This window comes from Crotalus tigris, unplaced genomic scaffold (genome assembly GCF_016545835.1).
Source record: "Crotalus tigris isolate CLP2741 ecotype Arizona unplaced genomic scaffold, ASM1654583v1 scf7180000024167.7108832, whole genome shotgun sequence".
Lineage (NCBI taxonomy): Eukaryota > Metazoa > Chordata > Lepidosauria > Squamata > Viperidae > Crotalus > Crotalus tigris.
In genome coordinates, this window is record NW_024100417.1 from 324,671 (window position 1) to 344,181 (window position 19,511).

At 38.4% G+C, this 19,511-nt stretch overlaps 2 protein-coding genes across 7 annotated transcripts in view; one reads left to right on the top strand and one right to left on the bottom strand.

The window, feature by feature from the left end:
• The window catches only part of LOC120298930, a 72,526-nt gene that overhangs the window by 26,582 nt on the left and 26,433 nt on the right, over positions 1-19,511 (bottom strand). The window lies entirely within an intron of this gene.
• The window catches only part of BAK1 (BCL2 antagonist/killer 1), a 30,837-nt gene that overhangs the window by 5,813 nt on the left and 5,513 nt on the right, over positions 1-19,511 (top strand). For 3 of the 5 annotated variants that reach the window (XM_039323164.1, XM_039323167.1, XM_039323163.1), the window contains 4 exons: positions 2,966-3,079; positions 14,957-15,092; positions 15,173-15,316; positions 18,800-18,980. In XM_039323164.1, the coding sequence (XP_039179098.1) occupies positions 2,998-3,079; positions 14,957-15,092; positions 15,173-15,316; positions 18,800-18,980 (543 nt within the window). In that variant the 5' untranslated portion in view covers positions 2,966-2,997. Of the gene's footprint in view, positions 1-6; positions 1,309-2,965; positions 3,080-14,956; positions 15,093-15,172; positions 15,317-18,799; positions 18,981-19,511 lie in introns of those variants that run through there. The other 2 variants (XM_039323165.1, XM_039323168.1) reach the window with 2 other exon arrangements.

Below are 19,511 nucleotides of genomic sequence, written 5' to 3' on the forward strand. Positions count from 1 at the left end.
AACCTGGTTCTAAATGTTGATAAAACAAAGGAGATCACTGTAGATTTTAGAAAGAGCCGGCATAGTCATACTCCACTCTGTATCAAGGATGCAGCTATAGAGATGGTCAACAGTATTAAGTATCTGGGGGTGCAAATAACTAACAATAGACCTACCATCCCATGACTTATAGCAACCACACGATTATTTAGGTGATTATGCAGCACAGAGAGCCTTAACATCAACCTGCCTTTTACTATAAAGTATCCTTGGGGCCTTAACATTGTATTAAACAATAGATATTAAAATCTTCTATTCCTCCAAGTGTCAAATTATTCCATCAATAAATTGATTGCTAAAGTGGTATGTACAGATCATTAAAATTTATTTAAGGTGAACTGGAGTTTCCAAAGAATATATTTTTAAAAATGGACATCAGATTTTCTGTTTTGGAAGTACAGTATAAAATGTTTGCGGGTTTACCGACCCATATGATATGGTCATGGGATAAATTGATATCTTTTTGAAATAATGTGTTAATATGTATAAGCAAATTTATAGGAACATCTCTAAATGTTAAGGATATTAATATGAAGTTGAACTATTTACCAAAATATTGGAATTTTTACATCTGGAATTGTGGGTGTATTAAATGGAGGAGCTAGAAGAATCATATTGAGAAATTGGAAAAGTGATATTATTTAAAATGTTAAGCAATGTTTGTCAGAAATACATAATCTATATGATTGGAAAAAGCAGTATTTTTACTAATCAGAAGATGCTGCAATATTTGTTATTATGATAGATCTATTTAATATATATGATAGTGGTATATTTATTAGAAGTCCAATGGCTATTACAAATATTTATAAGGAATGTTTTTCTTTTTTCTCTTTTTTTAGTTTGTCTGGGGTTGTATTTTTTCTAACTTTCTTTTGGTTCAGTCTCTATTTAAAATAGAAAAAGTTTAAAAATTATTTTCATCATGCATGTTAGAAATGTAAAAATAAACGATATAAAAGTACAAGCATGTTCAGGGCCTCCATCAATTGACTGATCGATGTATCATCAAATCATTTTGAGTCCTAGGCACCACATAGATAGATGTTTTCCATAACAATTTATTCCTAACTTGTTCTTTCAAGTCTCCCAACGGAGCAGTCATTGCCTTTGTTAACTAAGTTCATCCACCTTATTGCTGGTCAACCTCTTCTCTTTTCTCTTTCCTTCCGACTAGAAAAGAGTTAATTCAGTACAATGACGGTGGTTTTCTTTTGCAGAACAAATGAAAGAGGAACCAGAACCAGTCCCAAGTAAATAGATGCACCAGTAAGCAAAGCCAGGAATAAGCAGCTGCTTATCAGTTTGTCCAAGTCATACAGGTCCTTAGTGCTAACTATAAAACAGACCTTTGCCTCCTTTCTCTTTCCAATTCCTACAGTATAAAGAGCAACCACTTCCTTCTGTCATGAAAACCCTTCTTTATCAAAATTATGCCTAAGGTGATTATTGCATACGACAAACAATAATGAAAACAGAAGTAGACCCAGGAAGACACAGAAGCTGATAAATCTAAATCACATAATTCCCTACATAAACAAGAGAAAGGGTCTCCAAACAATTAACAACATCTGTATTCAACTGAAAGAGTCAGAAAAGGGGCCTTAAATCCCTTTAGATTATAGATTATAAAGGATTCTTTTTTTCAGAGCAAATTTATGGGATTGTAAAGGTGATTAGAATTGTTGGGCTACATTAATCAGAAATAAATAAGCAGGACATCCAGCCAAGCATGGCATTGTTCAGTATAGCCACTGAATTGTGAGTTTATCATATTCTTCCAGAATATCTTCCTTTTGTTCCCCTCCTGCTTCAACGGTAGCAGTTTACCAGCCTGTCAGCCAGCCCTTCAGACCAGACACCAGGTTCTCTATTTCGTCAGTCATATAAGCATTACTTCAGCTGCATATTACCTTGAATAGATCTACATGGGTTTGGGCATGTAAGCAAATCATTCCCAAACTTCCCTTTGTGCTAAGAGATCAAAATAGCCATTTAATGGCCACTTTTAAAAAGCAGGCTGGAGTTGCTGGAAGAAAAACTGAAAATCAGTGCCATCTCAAATGTAAATATTTCTAATTTAAGCTAGAATTGAGAGAAAACGGGTATCAGAATTGGGACCAAGGCTCATCTATTCTTTAGAGGCCAAGAAAGTCAAGAATTGCACTATATTTAACTTAATAATAAGCACTTATAGAAAAAGAAATCTATTTTACACAAATCATAATTGGAGCCCTCAAAGATATATATAAAGGATTCCTCAGTATCTGGAATTATTAGGTTTATCAGACCTGAGCACCCTAATTTTACAAAAACAACACCCTGCTTGGAATTGAGTCTATTTTTAGACACTATAATAATTCAAAGGTTCTTGGTTAGGACTTGAAGTATTAAGCCTTAATAATAAGTCTTATATTTTATATAAATCCTAATATAAGATATTGATTGTAAGATATGTGACTGAATCATTACTTTATACTTATATTGTATTTATAAACATTTCTGTTAAACAGTCTCTATTATTGCTGTGCAATTTCATCAGATATAGACATATTTATTTATGATATAAATGTATCAATCTCAGAATTGCAGGTATAGGTATTGCATATATAGGTACCATACGTTATCTGTTTGTAGATATTCAAATCTGTTTCAGCAATTCAAACCATTGCAAATTTTTCTAAAAAGCTCTCATTTCCAATATGCTTTTCAGGAGCTGTTTAGTTGTGTATCTGTGAGAACAATGGGAATAATTGTGTCAAAAATTAAGTTAAGTTAGGGATCAACGTTTGGGGGGAGGACGTGATGAAGGAGCATTGCTTTTTTAAGAAAGCGAGGCAGACTTTTGAGTGATAAAAACAAGAGTTGGGCTGGTGATCTTGGAACAACTAAATAGATTGTTTTATCTGTCCCATAATCTTTTCAGGTTAATTCGGTTCTACCAAAGGACACATCAACATGGCTTCATGGAATGGCAGCAATCCAGCAGACAGGAGAAGAACAGGAGAAAGACGCAGATCATCCCAGGAAATAGCATCAGGTAAACATGGCTGCAGCTCTTCATTTGACTCTGATGATGAATAACCAGTTGGCAAGCTTCACCTGCCAGTTTTTCTTAAACATGACAGTAGCAATGGCTTTTGCTAGAAATATAGTTCTACCACATTCTAATGCTTTTTGCAGGAATTTATGTAGTGAGGTCAGTTCATATCAGGAGGATTAATTGTTTTAGGCTGAGATGCCTCTGTGCTTGGCTGTTGATGGGCTTTGGCAGGCGGTGTGCTTAGAAAAACAAATGGATCATGGCATAGGTACATCAAACATGCCTGCCAATACCAGCTCAAAAGCACCAGGATTTAAGTGGAAGGCGGATTATCGCATAGACCAGGAAGAGAGCGACCCCTCATTTCCAGCAGTAAATTATGTCTGAATATACTAAGACTTACAATCCTCACCTCCTGCTGCCCAGTGTTCCCCATCCCAAAACTAAAACCCTAATATTTGTAATACCCCTAGATTTTGGGAGATCAAATATGAAGCAAGCATGTTTAGGACTTTCTTTTGGATTCAGATTTGGAACAGGCATGTTTAGGACTTTCTGTCTTTCTTTCTTTCTTTGAATTTATAAGTGTGCAGTGACTGCCTTTCTTATTATTTAATTCTCAAATTTAAAAAAGCTACAGCCAAACCTTTTATTTAAGTGGAGAAAGCACTTTCCTCTCTTAGCTTCTTTTTTCCTACTCCAACAAGTAACGTTGTCAGTAATGGAGGCCAAGAATTTGTTGCATCTCTGATTACTGGTAGAGTTGGATTGACATCACATACCAGGATAATTGATATTCTCCCCCCCCCCATCCCCTATTACTGTTACATCATTCTTTGAAAGCCTTGGTCTCAGAAAAGTCTCATGTATGTCTTTTGCCTGCAGGTGACCAATAACAAACTCCCCTATTATTTGGAAGGCATCAAAAAATATAATCAAGCCATTCCAAAGTGACTAACCGTATATATAATCAGTATTGCTTTTGTATCAAGGAGATAATGGGGACTACTGTATGAGTAATCATCAAGTTGAAATAAATCTTTGTGTTTTATTGGGGGCTGTCACTTTAGAACAATTTTTGCTGGACATGATAAGCAGCTGTAAAGAAAAAAAAATTCCACTCAGGTTTCATTCAGTTACCAGCATTTGATATATGGGAACCATAAAATGATATCTGCATCAGCTCTTGATAATATGGGGTTGTTGATGTCATGGTAGGCATAATCTATGTGCAGTATTTTATGACTGTGCCCAAGAATTTATTGGAACCTCTTTCTTTCCCAGAAAAAAATTGTTTTTTCTTTATCCTGATATGAAGCAGAAATAAATAAGTATCTGGTGTAATTTATTCATTTGACAAGCTTGCTTCCAAAGGAGAGCGTTACAAAATCATTATTGGAATGTGTACATTGTGTAGTAGACTATTGGTAGCTCAGCTACAATTTTGAGTAATTCCTTCAGCTTGGCAGTCATATTTCAACATCATCCACCCATATGTGCAATAGTCATTAGAAAAAATTAATGTGTAAGTTCCATCTTAAAATATGTTGCAGCAGGTAAATTTATTTTCAGACATAGGGGATTTTATTTGTGAATTACCAGGGTATGAAAACTTTAAGATTAGGGCTAGGGTTCTGCTGCATTAGACATTCAAGTTGTTTCCCAAAATAATTATTAAATATTTTGCTAGGAAAGTGTTAACAACTCATTAGAGTTGTTGTGGGTTCTTATTTCCTATCCCAGGGATGCAGTTGCCTAAGACTGCATAGCCTTGTCCCTAACATGCAAATAACACATGGGACAATATATTGTTCAGAATCAAGTCCGTGATTACTTTGGATTATAATTTTACAGATTTCTGTCTTAGAAGAAAGCTTAGTATATATGTTATATATTCATTAATACACTAAACCAGTTAGGACTGGCATTTGCATTCATCCCACATATAGGCAGCTTCTTAAATTTTGTGGTAGTTTATAGGCTATTTGGTTCAACTTCTCCATCCATATATCTTGTGTGCAGGTTTAACAGAGGAAAAATTGCTATATTCTCAATGCAAATCTCTTAAAACCCTGAATTTTTAAGAAGTTGTAGGTAGAGTGCTTGCTATTAGCCTCAGCCATATGGGATAATAATCTTAAGAGGAGACCTCCTCTATAGATTAGCTGAGATAAAATGTTAGTTACTAGGGTACTTGGCTCTTATGCCACCGCATAGCTTTCAGATAATGAGTTCTGCAGTATCATTTTGTATGCATTAATGCATAGACTATGTTTTCATTGCCATGGCTTCATTTGCATCCTCTGAATCTGTACAATATATGATAGACAGAAATTTTATTTTAGTTATTGATCAATAAAAATACGTTTGTCAAAACAAAGCAAAGTTAAGCCCTAATATCAATGACTACTAGCAACGATTTGTGAGCAAAGTCCCAAAGGTGCTTTTTCAAAAGGCAACTGGACTTTTTGTTTTTCCTTAAATTTCCATAATTTTGCTCTAGTATGTGTAAGCTTTGCTCCCAAATGTCTGTAGAGATTCTCAGTCATCCAGGTCATGGTTGTCTCAAAGGTGCTTTTTCAAAAGTTCTTCAAGAACTAAAGAAGCTTTTGGATGAAAAGCAAACATCTTCAAGGAAAAAACAAAGTCCAGTTACCTTTTGAAAAAGCACCTTTGATACAACCATGACCTGGATGACTGAGAATCTGCACAGACATTTGTGAGCAAAGCTTACACATAATGGAGCGAAATTTTACTACTTTTAGAGAGATTTATCCTGGATGTCCAACAGACATTGCAAATAAAAATTATCAGAGTGCCCCAGAAATGTAGATAAAAAAAGAAAAAAATCACCTGGCAAATATCCCTGTAGAACTGACGATACCAAAAAAACCCCACACTTGGCCAATGTACGATTATGAATAATTCCTAATCAATGAACGATAGTGGTGTTTTCAGTGACATTGGGATCATGTTGGCTTATTTACTGGATTTTTTAAAGTAAATACATAGAATTAGTGAAGGCAGGACAAGAAGCAACGGAGGGAAACTAACCAAAGAGAGAAACAATCTAGAACTAAGGAGAAATTTTCTTACAGTTAGAACAATTAATCAGTGGAAGTTCGAACAATTAATCAGTGGAACAACCTGCCTCCAGAAGCTGTGAATGCTCCAACACTGGAAGTTTTTAAGAAGAGATTGGACAGCCATTTGTCTGAAATGGTATACGGTTTCCTGCCTGAGCAGGGGGTTGGACTAGATGACCTCTAAGGTCCCTTCCAACTATTATTGTTGTTGTTATTGTTGTTATGTATATGAATGTGCCTTTTTTACTTTGAAAATTTTGAATAATTAACTTTGTTTAAACAACTTGGATGACTCCATTTGATCTGTTGGAAAATAATTTTTCTTCAAAGATTGCTCCCTATTATTTACACATTCCAGTGCACCTAATACCAATATATTGGTTTATACTTTAATCTTTGTATAAACAATAGTGATGTTGCTTCTCTAAATATCCTGGACTCCAGTCAGAGTCACTTTGTTGGGTTGGACAGCTTTAGAAATTGAATGAAAGAATGAATATCTAGCATACTTAACTTACATATGCTTGTTCCAAAACAGACTTAATTATATGATATGGAGCAAAATATACTGCATAACCAGGATTTTTAGATAATGTTACATAATTTGCTCTAGCACTCTACTTCAATTATTATTTTTATCTTTTTAAGTTTTACAGGGGGGGAAAACAAATGATGAGACTAATTATAAAATGTAAACATACTAAAGTTTTGCTAGCAATGTGCGATATTTTACAAAACCAAAGAATTCGGGTTTTTGTATAAATTAGGAATCGTTTCATTATATTCAAGCAAGCATATTTCCTGTTTGTTGTACAATAACCATCTTCCTTTAAATCCTGCTGTATGAGCTAACATTGACTTCCTGCACGTGAGATACTTATTTATCGCTCCTCTTATTATTCATCAGAGTTTGCCTATGAGGCAACAATTTATAGTTCAAGGAGATTAATGCAAGAACAACTAGCAAGGAGGAAACGACCAGTTTTATTTGAAATCTGTTAGTGAATTACAGTGGAACAATTTTAAATGGCCCTAAGAGACAAGAAGAATGGGCTATTAACATCCAAACTTGAAAGCCTATTTAAAAGCATGTTGAAAAAGATTATTATATAATGCCATAAACATAGTGTAGTTCAAAATTGCAAGTAGCTGTGTTTTTTCCTCTCTTTCTGAAAGTTACATCTTTCTCTGTCCTGGAATAGTATCCTTTAAAGATGAGTAGAGAGAGATGCGTATTTTTTGTGTTTTTTACTCACTTTAGGGCTGCTGGAGCATGATGCTATAGAATGATGTCACTGGAGAAGGAGGAGGAGGAGGAGGAGGAAATGTTTAGCTTTTCAGGCAGATTAAGTAAAATAACAAAATCTATGTTGTGACTTTCTCTTTGGGTTCTGGGGGGCGGGGGTCTTAAGATAACAGAAATTAGTGAGGACAGTAATAGGCTGCCTGATTTTTCTGTAACAGAAGTTCTGTTGACATGTCTAATAATACCTGACCCAAATGGAATTTTATAGCTGTTTTTTTAAGAGACAGTTCACTTTACATTTTAAATGTCCTGAAATATTTTTTTTAAGCAAATTAAAAAAGGAAACTGGTATAATTTTCAAGAATGTCCTTTTGCTTATTTTCCTGTTTGCTTATTTTTCAGGATTCGTTTACAGTACTTTGCTAAGAAATGATAGAAATAGAGACTATGTTCTTAGTAAGCTAGATTGCAGGGGGGAAAGGTTTCGGTTAATTGTTTGCTTGTAATTTGTGGGTGATTTTGCAATGCTTCAATGAGAATATGAGTCAATTACTTGGTTTTACTTTGTGCAGCTGTTCTCCTTTCTCAGCCTCTGCTTGTGCAAGACACTGATTTCTTCTGATTTTTCCACCATGTCAGGTCCCTCCATTGTACCACGTCTTAATTAGCCTTCCAATGAAAGTTCAGCTCTTGAAAATAATTTAAGTCACTTCTTTAAATGAAAGATGAAAAACATTTCCATATATTTCCAATCTTCGTGCTATAATATAGATACTATATAAATATATGATTACTTGGAGGAAGGGCTGCAAATAGCTTGGAAAGGTCAATAGCTTGGAAAGCCAGCAGAAAATGTTAACCACATTACAACTTTCTTGGGTATAATTTCTTATTTACTATACTAGTTTTATTTTGCCTTTCATAAAACAAATTCTACCAAGAAGATTTATAAAAAAAAATCAAAAATCTTAGATAACAACACAGGAAATAATGTTTTTGTAAAGACAAAAATAGCATTGGGGATTTTTTTTTCCTAATGGCTGTTGTAATACAGGTAGTCCTTGACTTACAACAATTCATTTAGTGACCATTCAAAATTACAACATCACTGAAAAATGTGACTTATGACCATTTTTCACCCTTACGACCATTGCAGCATCCCCATGGTCACATGATCAAAATTCAGATGCTCAGCAACTGACTCACATTTATGATGATTGCCGTGTCCCAGGGATCATGTGATCATCTTTTGGGACCTTCTGACAAGCAAAGTCAATGAGGAAGCCAGATTCATTTAAAAACCGTGTTACAAATTTACCAACTGCAGTGATTCACTTAACAACTGTGGCAAGAAAAATCATAAAACGGAGCAAAACTCATTTAGCAGATGTTTCACTTAGCAACAGAAATTTTGGGCTCAATTGTGATTGTAAGTTGAGGACTACCTGTGGTGCGGTCTGATTGGAGGGAAAAGAAGAGAAGAATCTAATTGGGAGAAGGCTTTGGTGAGGGGGACAGAATATCTAATAAGATTGTGGATTGGATGATTAAAAAAACTCATGCCTAACTGGGAAGTAAAAATAACAGCACTGCACTGACCACAAAATCTCATTTAAGGTTGCAGGTTATAACTATCATCCCTTGCAACTCTCTGAAAAATAATGCTTTTATTTTAAGCTGCAGTGACTATATATGACACAAACATTTGATGAGAAGTCTTAACTGCATTTAGTAAAAAGATACTAATCCTAAACCCACCTAGAAGCTGAATATAAAATGTGCAGCCCAAACATTGTAGAGTGTAGACAATACTCCACCCTGGCCACAGTTCAGCGGTATTAGTGACACAAACAATATGTGCAAATGATTTTGGGAATGACAGTAAGTACATGGTGAAGTATATAGCAAGTGGCAGGAGCATACAGGACCTACATGAAACTTTGGGGATTTAATTTTTTTTTTAGATATAATACATAAATGATGAACATAACATAATCCAAATAAAAGTACATGGCGTCTTATAATGATTCATAATGTCCAGTGGAAGAGGGAATTTTCAAGAGCATTTTAAACACTCCAATTTCTTGCCATCAGACTTGTGGTTTAGAATGGGTCCCCAACCCCGGTCCATGGACCAGTACCAGGCCATAGCATGCCAGCAACCGGTCCGTACAAACAAGCAAAGCTCCATCCGCAGGATGAAGGCAGCAAAACCATGCACCCTCCGATCTGCGGAAAAACCTCTCTCCATGGAACCAGTCCCTGGTGCCCAAAGGGTTGGGGGCCTCTGGTTTAGAATCATCAGTTAGCTGACCTTGTTTGGGCTCAAGAACTAAGCAGTCTTGGTTAGCTCTTGGATGGGAGATCATAAGACATCCCAGAGCAGATAGGACAAGAGGACAGATGACAAAAGGCACTGTGCCACTGTGATACAAGATCCATCCCTTATGCATTGTGATAATGTACACACATTAATGTGTGTAAGTGCCTCTTACTGTGATTAAGAAAAATAGCATGGACGTGTACCTAAAGTCATAAGGAATTGAACTTTACTGAGGCTTATTCCAAGGAAGTGTGCATATATATGATAAGCATCAGTGTCGATACATTTGTATTACTACATGCTGGTTTTATGCTGTCTGTTCTCTCGGAATCTCAGGATACGTAGCCATTCCCCAATACCTTCATAATAATCCTGGAAGGTAGTTTATGCTGAATTGTTCTAAAATCATCAAGACGTTTTAGGACTAGATTCAGTTTTACCCTGGATTTCCACAATCCAGCATTTACTAGCATTGTGCTGGCTCTCACTTTAGCCTAGGATAATGATCCTACAGCTAGAAAAAAAGATAACCTTTATTGTCATTTTTGTTGCTTTGGATATTACCTTAAAATAGTTTAGTGCAGGGATAGGCAACCTTGGCTCTTTTATGACTCGTGGACTTCAACTCCCAGAATTCCTGAGCCAGCCAAGCTGGCTCAGGAATTCTGGGAGTTGAAGTCCACGAGTCATAAAAGAGCCAAGGTTGCCTACCCCTGGTTTAGTGCAATAGAAAATATCTTGCTTTTCTGTTGGGAAATGAGATGAACAAAAGTTTATATTTTTTGGCTTTACTTGCTAGCTAAAAAGAAAGATAATGTAGCATAATATATAAAATAATGTCCATTAAGCACACATAACCATATTCTCAGTTGAAATATAGGGGAACAGAGGGGAAAGTACATGCAGCCCTCTTTACTGTGGCTTTGTCTTTTGCACTTCAGGAGTAGAGAGGCCATAATCTGGCAATAGGTCTCTAGGTCTCTTATCAGAACAGTTAAAAATAGCTTTGGGAGGTGAGCGGTCAGGCAGGGTTTAGAAGAAGTAACCAATGACAAAGGGTTAAACTCCTCTGCATTTCTTCTCATCCAGCATATGAAATATTAAAATCTGTCAGCCCTCCAAGATAAATCAGATCAAGAATAGGCACTGCAGGGATTCTAGGAATGCAGTTTTTTTATTGCAGAGAATATTAACAGAATCTTGAAAGTCTGTCTGAAAACTGTATTATCCTCTTTTTAAGGACAACACAACCAAGCAGAGCTATCTTGACTCTCTTTCTCATGTTTTCTCATACAGTTTGTCAGGGCTGAGTCATTTCATCTCTCCCACTTCTGGCTCAAGGCCAGAGTAAAATTTCCCAGCAAAATCTTTCTGAGTGTTAATGGGTAAGAAAAAAAAAAGTTATGGGAGAGAGAAATGTAGAGGAAAGAGCAAACGGGGAAAAATAATCCTAGTACCAGCTGTTTTTTTATAGATTGCATTGTCTTCATCTGTGTTGCTGTTCTGTTTGGTGAGTTCTTAGTTTTGCATAGTTAGAGTCCAGCTTGCATGGACAATGAGTATTATAGACCAGAGGTCCCCAACTTTTTGGGCACCAGGGACCGGTTCTGTGGAGAAAGTTTTTTCCGTGGACCAGAGAGTGCGTGGTTTTGTGTGCTGCCTACATCCCATGGATGGGACTTTTCTTGTTTGGTTACTGGCATGCTGTGGCCCAGTACCGGTCCAGGTGTGAGTCATCGGAGAGAGTCTTGTGATGGGGAGATTACTTCAGGTCATGGTCATTGGAAGGTGAACTGCTGAGGGAGGGAGAGGGGGCTTATGTAGGTTGGTTGTGGGTTGGTGCTGTGTCTCTTGTTGGCTGTGTAATTGAATTGGATTCTGAGGGGTTCATAGGCTGATTGTAGATCAATATGTCTGTTGATGGAGTTGCTTATGGAGTGCCAGGCTTTGATGAACTCACGAGCATGGCAGGTGATAGTGTGGCCAATGATTTTAGTGTTGCTCCAATCAAATTGGTGTTGTTTTGGTGTTGTGTGGATAGCGATTAAGGATTTGGGATTGTGGCGTTTGACTGCCATGGAAGGAAGTATGTTTTTCCTTAAGATATGAATCCAACTAAATACTGAGTAGTTATCAGCTTGGTCACATGGCAGAGGTGTAGTCACTGTCATTCAGTTTTTTTCTGTAGGACAATAAAGATACTGTTCTACAGGTAACTGGAAGTGATGTGTATGAGCTTGAGATCAAGATGTAAGGTGGGGCTGCCCTCAATATTGCCTTGCAGTATGCAAGCCAAAGCTGTTGGATCTCACCACCAGGTTAGTCATAGATTTACCCAAGGCTTCTTGTTCTGGGGGATTTTGGTTTGCCTTTGTTGGAACCAAGGTTACCACAAGCCTAACATATAGCAGGCCACATATTAGAGTATGTGAGACATGATTTGAAGAGAGGGAAGATCAACCTAAATCCTATATAGTTCAAACACTTTCTGATTTCCATGGAATTGGCTGGTGTTACCAATGTCTTTAAGGAGGGTCTGCCTAAGTTATGGATCCAGTGGTTTCCAGATGACATTTGGGGAATTACCTGAGGCAATTCCGGGCAAATTTTAATCGAATATGGAGTTAATATAGTTCTTGGCAAGATTTCATCTAAGTGGCTTCTCCCTATGTGCCAGTCCAAAGGGGTTTCTCAGTACTGAGGAAGTCTGGGAGATGAAATGGGACAGGAGACTTCTGAAAAAATGCTGGCGAATGTTAAAGAGCTAATGTGTCTGAACACAGGTAGAAATTTACATGACAATAGGAACAGCAAAGTATTAATATTTCTCAGGACTTAGCACGTTATGGACTCGTTTAAAGTAACTCAGACCATTTTGGGGGAGGACTGGGTGGAAAATAAAACAGTTGTTGAATGTGATGAATTTGCAGAACATTTGGAAAATAAATAATTCTCATTGATTCAGATGTGGACAGTCGCTAGGCAAAGTCCTAAGAGATGGCAGGCAATATATTGAAATATTATTAAGACTATCAATCTAAAGAAAATGGATAGAGTTCTCTGCAACATCACTTATCACCTGTGGACTGAATCCCTAGATAACCTGAGAAGAGGTTGGATGATGTTGATACTTGACTATTTCCAAAAACTTGGGCCAAACTGGAGATGCAGGTATGGTTCTCTCCTGATGTGTAGAGGTTGTTAGAGTTTGGATGGGGAGAAACTTAAAATCAGTCCCAGCACAATAGAATGGTAAGGGTGTGAAAATCAAGTGATTCTAGTAAAATTTCATTTTTGATCCTGGATAGTATAGCTCAGGGGTCCCCAACCATGGCCACTCAGCATGGCTGACTGAGGAATTCTGGGAATTGAAGTCCACAAGTCATAAAGTGCCATGGTTGGGGACCTCTGGTGCAGCTCATCTCTTTGCACAGCATGTCTTCTTCTACATATAGCTTCAGTTGGAAGTACAGATGGAAACTATGGCCTGAAGGGCCTTTGCATGGTTCCATCTGGTGTGCCAATTGTGGCTTTACTACCAATGGATTTCCAGGTAGAACTCAAGGTACTGATCATTAAAGTCCCTTTTACGATTCAAAATCTGGATCTCTTCAAGACTGCTTTCTTTGAGTGAAACTTGATCATCTGATAAAATAAAAAAGAAGGCTTGCTGCAGAATTTCATTATTATGGACTCTTAGGTGAGAATTCTCTGCAGTGCTGCCCCTTTCTCTGGAAAAAGGTGCTCCCAGAAATGAGCATGGCCATTTTCCTACAATTGTTTCATTCAGAAAAGCTATGAAGACCTAGCTTTTTAGGGAGGTCTGTGGGGAATGCGATAGATTGAATTGCTGCTGATAAAGTGGTGCTTAGTATGTGGTGGAAGATTAAGATTAATCATATTGTGTTTAATATGATTTAGGGTTTTTTCCTGTTATTTAGTATATCTGTAACCAAGTTATCATGAGGAAGATTGTAAGCCACTCAGTTTTTACTGCAGCATCAGTGCTCTTTCCCACTCTTCCTAGGTGTCAGATATTAATTTCTCTAAATTCATAAGCCACAGTTATATTTAAGAAGTTTCTTTGCTCTTTATAATGCAAACGTTAGTTATTTTGCTGTTTAGTAAGAGTAGTTCTCCCTCTCCTTTGTAAAGACAGTAGTTCAGAATGCCATGCCTTACCAGTTGTATGTATTTGCTGAGATTAAAAAATAAAACTCGTTAAGAAAGGCCAGCACCAGATAAGCAATGGAAAAGTGCTCACCTCATTGAGTTAGACTCCCCTTTGGGAGATCAATAACATAAAGAAACAAGTCTATGGAGATTCTTAGTCATCCAAGTCATGGTTATCCCAAAGGTTCTTTTCAAATGGCAACTGGATTTTCTTGGTTTTCTTCCTTGAAAATGTTTCACTTCTCATCCAAGAAGCTTCTTGAACTGAAGAAGCTTCTTAGATGAGAAGTGAAATGTTTTCAAGGAAAAAAACCAAGAAAGTTCAGTTGCCTTTTGAAAAGCACCTTTGGGATAAAGAAACAAGCTGATTCCAAATGCAGATTAGCTAAGACCTAGAATTCAAATTTCTTAAAGATGAATTGTGGGTCAAACTCTATCAATATCGTTAAGCAGAAGCTGCCCTTTTCCATCAGCATCTAAGGGATAATAGACAATGTGGCTGGACACATTTGGAGATAATTAATTGGAAAATACTTGGACCAGGAAAATGACATTCAAGTTCTGACTTGACTATCAAGGTCAATGATGATCTTGGCACATTCCTATTAGGTGATGTTTTGTCCATAAGCAGGCTTAGCAACTTTTAGCTGGGAAAACATATTGTTAATTCCAGTGAGGAAGTTTTCTGTACTTACCAGCACAAAAAATGTCTATCCTGCTTCACAGAGTTTGATGATGATGATGATGATATAAGCAAATAAAGAAGAGAAAAGCATATCTATGTGGCGTGAACTACTTGGGAAAAAGTGGATTTGGGGAGGTTGGAAGAAAAATAAATGTGTTAATTCCTTTAAAGGCTTAAGAGACATATTTTCAGTATTTTGGGGAAGGGGGCAAAACCTGTCCTGCTGAAAGTTGCTGTTTTTGCTCATGACGTTCAGCAGCCTGATCTGAGAGAAGAGGGCCTTGGGCTTCAATAATTGTGACCTACCTCTGCTCAAAATGAAGCTGCTGATAGTTGAAGGAGCCTGTTATCTCTTCTGCAGAAGACTTGGTAGCTCAACAGACTGAGGAGGTGTTCCAGAGCTATGCTTTCCATCGATACCAGCAGGAGCAGGAGCAAACTGAGGGGGATGTGCCAGTTGACCCAGAAATTGCCGCAATTCAGCAGGAGCCAAATAGGTAAGTACCAAAGGCTCTTAATATTTACTTAGTCTGCCTCCATGTTCCAATTTAACCAGTTTATTTTTTTCATTGTGCAGCATCAACAGTCAGGTGGGTCGACGCTTGGCTATCATTGCTGATGACATCAATGCACGGTATGACAAGGAGTTTTCTGAGATGCTGAAGTCCTTGCAGCCTTCTAGGGACAATGCATATGAGTACTTCACCAGAATAGCCTCCAGGTAAGTGAGACCAGGGCCCTCAACCAGAGTTTGATGCGTATGGTTTTTTTTTTTAAGGTTGTGGTTGATGTTAACCTCTATACTGCTTGTGCAATGACAAGAATTTCTGGTGGTAATGCAAACCAGACAAATAACAAAGATGGAACAGACCAAAATAACAAATATTGTGTTTTTTGATTTCCATCTGGCTTAAGCTGTTCTCACAATCTGATATATCAAATATTTTTTTAAAAAAATATGCTAATTACTATCTTGGTGCCAAAATCCAGCCCCTAATTTAATCATATGCTGCTGTCACTCGGGTAACACATGTTCTCTGTAAAGAGTGCAGTACTGCAGGCCACTTTAGCTGACTGTGTTCAGCAGGTCAGCGGTTCAAATCTCACCAGCTCAAGGTTGACTCAGCCTTCCATCCTTCCGGGGTAGGTAAAATGAGGACCCAGATTGTTGGGGACAATGTAAATATATATATACATTGCTTACTGGTGTACACCGCTTAGAGAGTGCTTGCACTTAAAGCGGTATATAAGTCTCATAAATAAATAAAATGACTTTTGAGCCTTCAGGAGAATTGGAGGGATCTTCTCTGACACTCAGAGCATCTCTTGATACAGGAATCCTTTACTGGATTTACTATTGTGTTAAGTGTAAAGGCAATTGGCTCTTCAGTTAAAGTTTTTTTAAAAAACCTTCTGAATATAAGGCCAGCCTTGTGGCATCTTATAAAAACATTCATGTTTGAATGTTTGCATTCATGTTTACTGGAATCTGCATGGAACCTGCAATTCTGTGGCCTCTGGAAAAGGTTCCCACAGAGCAAAGGCTATGTCAGATTTTCCCCTTCCCCTATGAAGGTGAAGAGAAAGGATCAACTTTGGGCAAGGTGCTGTGACTTCAGAAGCTGTCTCCCAGCCTCACTGAAGCTAAATGAGGCCAAAAGTTCCCACAGAGCAAAGGCTATGTCAGATCTTCCTCTTCCCCTATGAAGGTGAAGAGAAAGGATCAACTTTGGGCAAGGTGCTGTGACTTCAGAAGCTGTCTCCCAGCCTCACTGAAGCTAAATGAGGCCAGTTCATCTCCAGAATCAGATCCAGGATATATCTATCATCTGGAGCTCCTTGCAGGATGGGATCCAAACCAGATTGGAAAAAGAGGATGGAATCTTCAATCACACAGAGTAGTGGCCACCATCTTGATTCAGGGCTGGTGGCTGGGGTACAGCAGCAGGAGTAGACTATAAGCTTGCCTATAGCTTGCCTGCCTATAAGCTTGCCAGATGTGTTATCTTAGCATGGGAAAGAGGATGCTGGACTCCTCTTTCTCTTTAGATTCTTAGGCCAGTGGTGGCGAACCTATGGCACGGGTGCCAGAGGCGGCACTCGGAGCCCTCTCTGTGGTTGCATGTGCCGTTGCCCCAGCCTTGACTCCCCCGTGACACCCTCCTCACCAGCAGCCCTCCTGGAGAAGGGTCGCCCCTGAGCATGGCCCACGCGGAGCAGTCTGTCAAGGACATGGCAGCCAGGCAGTGTAGACAAGACTCTGCCCTCACGCCCCATCGCGCACAGTTGATGCTGCGGGGCAAGGGTAGAGGGAGTGGCTGCCATGGCGCTGCTGAGCGATCTGCGGCGGGCCCTGGAGGCGGTAAGGTGGGGTGGGGGTAGAGCAGAGGCGGGGCAGGGGGTGGAGTGGGGACAGGTCCAGTTTGGGGGCACTCGATCTCTAAAAGGTTCGCCATCACTGTCTTAGGCCATCAGAAGTATCATGAAGGCAACAAGAACCATTATGAACCTGGAGATTATAATGGCAGGGATACCCAGACAAGAGACTGTATGGAATTCCAAGGTGGTTTATGGTGTTTCACTTAGAAAAGTCACAGTTTTCTCCTCTGTTTCTTTCCTTTTTTTTCCCCTTTGATTTTTATTAAAGAAACAAAATGACAAAGTAAAAATCACCAACAGAGAGAAAACAGTGACAATGTATACACATGCATCTTTACATTCACAAACATTGTTTTCCTGTTCCATCTAAAGATCATTTAACTTTCTCTTCTGTCCTCTTTTCTTGCTCTCCCCTCCTTGGGAAGCCAAGTTTCACCATTTTGCTGCCTTCAGGTAAACTAGGTACCAGGTAAACCAGCACCTACTGTGCTTTCTCTTTCCTTTTTTTCAGTTGCTATGTATGGAAACACTCTCTGTGCTGTGTCTGCTAAGTTTCCAGCTGCACTCAAATGCTAATGTTGCCTTATAAAGCTGATTTTTAAAAATTGGACTATCAGAATCATCTTATCCCATCAGATAGCTAAATATTATTTCCAAGCAACCATACATCAAGTTAAAAATGAAATATCTATAGCCACATGCAAGCACAGATTTTAAAAAGGATGCTGCCCAGCTTCATGGTGGCAGAAAAAGCCTTTATGGAGCAGAAAGAAAGGCCAGCTTCTCTCCCCCCCCCCCCCAGAGTGGGATAGCCAAATCAGAACTGATCCTGTAGATTTAAGTATGTGGACATTTATGTAGATTCTCAGTCATCCAGATCATGGTTGCCCCAAAAGTGATTTTTCAAAAGCGAACTGGACTTTGTTTTTTCAGTGGACAGGCAAAACATCAAAAGGGGGGGGCAGTTTCATTTTGCTATTATGTTTAGCAACCAGTGACCAGAAAGGCAAAGCAAAGATGTAATGACAGATATTTCACATTTTTCCATCATTTTATAGGGTTCCCCTCCCTCCCTCCCCCCGTTCCTTGCTTAGGGTGCTGAGCTTTTCCAAAAAATTATCTTGTCATTTCTTTTTCCCCTTAGAAATTAGTAAGAACTTGCACTGCTTACATTCAGTGATCTGTTGCCAAATTTTGGTGTTGGGGTTCTGTAACGTTCCAGGGTTGTCAAACAAAGGGATTGTGGGTGGCAGGTTGTCTAGTTTGAAACAGGTCTTTGTGTTTAAACTTTTCAAAACCATTTGAAAAAGCCTAGAGATTGAAACATGTGGCATCTCAGCCTTTCTCCTAGATTTATTGTAAGAGCAAGTAATAGGAAACGGGGCAGGAGCATTAATGTTCATTGCCTTGAGTTTTATATGTAAAAAGATGGCATCAGAATCTAATCATCATCATGATTATCATTAGTCTGGGAAGCCCATCAGATTCAGAGGAAGAAAGGTACTTTACACAGTGTTTCACAGCTTGACGATGAGTGGGACTTGGCTAGCTGGAGAATTCTGGGAGTTGAAGTCCAGTCATCGTAAAGTTGCTAAGGTTGCGATACACTTCTTTAAAAAGTGCACAGGTACACATATAACACCTGTCAACAGTTTCCTTAAACTGCACAAGTCTTTTCCCAGGTCAAGCTACAGTTCTTCTTCCCGTTAGAATATTAGCATGAACAAGATATTAGTTGCTGTGATCAAGGCCTCTGTGTAATGCCTTTCCTGAATCAGCAAAAGAACTGAAAATATGTAATTGGAACTAACCTTCTCTTCCTCAGTTTGTTTGAAAGTGGCATCAATTGGGGTCGTGTGATAGCCCTGCTGGGCTTCGGCTACAGGATGGCAATCCACGTATACCAGCATGGGATAACTGGTTTCCTGAGAAGAATTGCACATTACATGGCTGAATTTGTGCTACACAATCGCATTGCACAATGGATTGCGCAGCAAGGAGGATGGGTAAGTGAACTGAAGAAACATCTTACCTGAGTACACTTTGAAATATATAAATTATATGAGCCTGTAGTTTGTATAAAGTCTCTTTCTCCATTTAGGCAACTAGAATCTAGTCTGATGAGCAGTAACAATCTATGGCTTCCAGATGCAGTGTGGAAGCCTAACATCCTGCTTGCCTCTTTCAACTGAAGAGGCCAAAGAAAATTCATAGCTGCTCTTAGCAGGAATTTGAGTCAGAGACCTTTGGAACCTATAAAGCAATCTTTTCAACGGCATTGTTTGATGGAGGCTGTCCAAGATTGATTGATTGATTGGCAGATGGGTTGATTGCTTTGCTATAATTTATATGCCACTCAGTTCAAAAATGCTCAAAGTGGTTTCCAGGAAGGGCATTCCTAAATCTACTTGGGGATACTGAGCCAAATATTTTCTGTTTCTAAAGATGCATTCTGCCTCTGAACCAGGTTGCAAAACAGCTAAGCAGACAGTAAAATAATATATGGACCTTGATGAATAATGGTGAAGAAAGGCAGT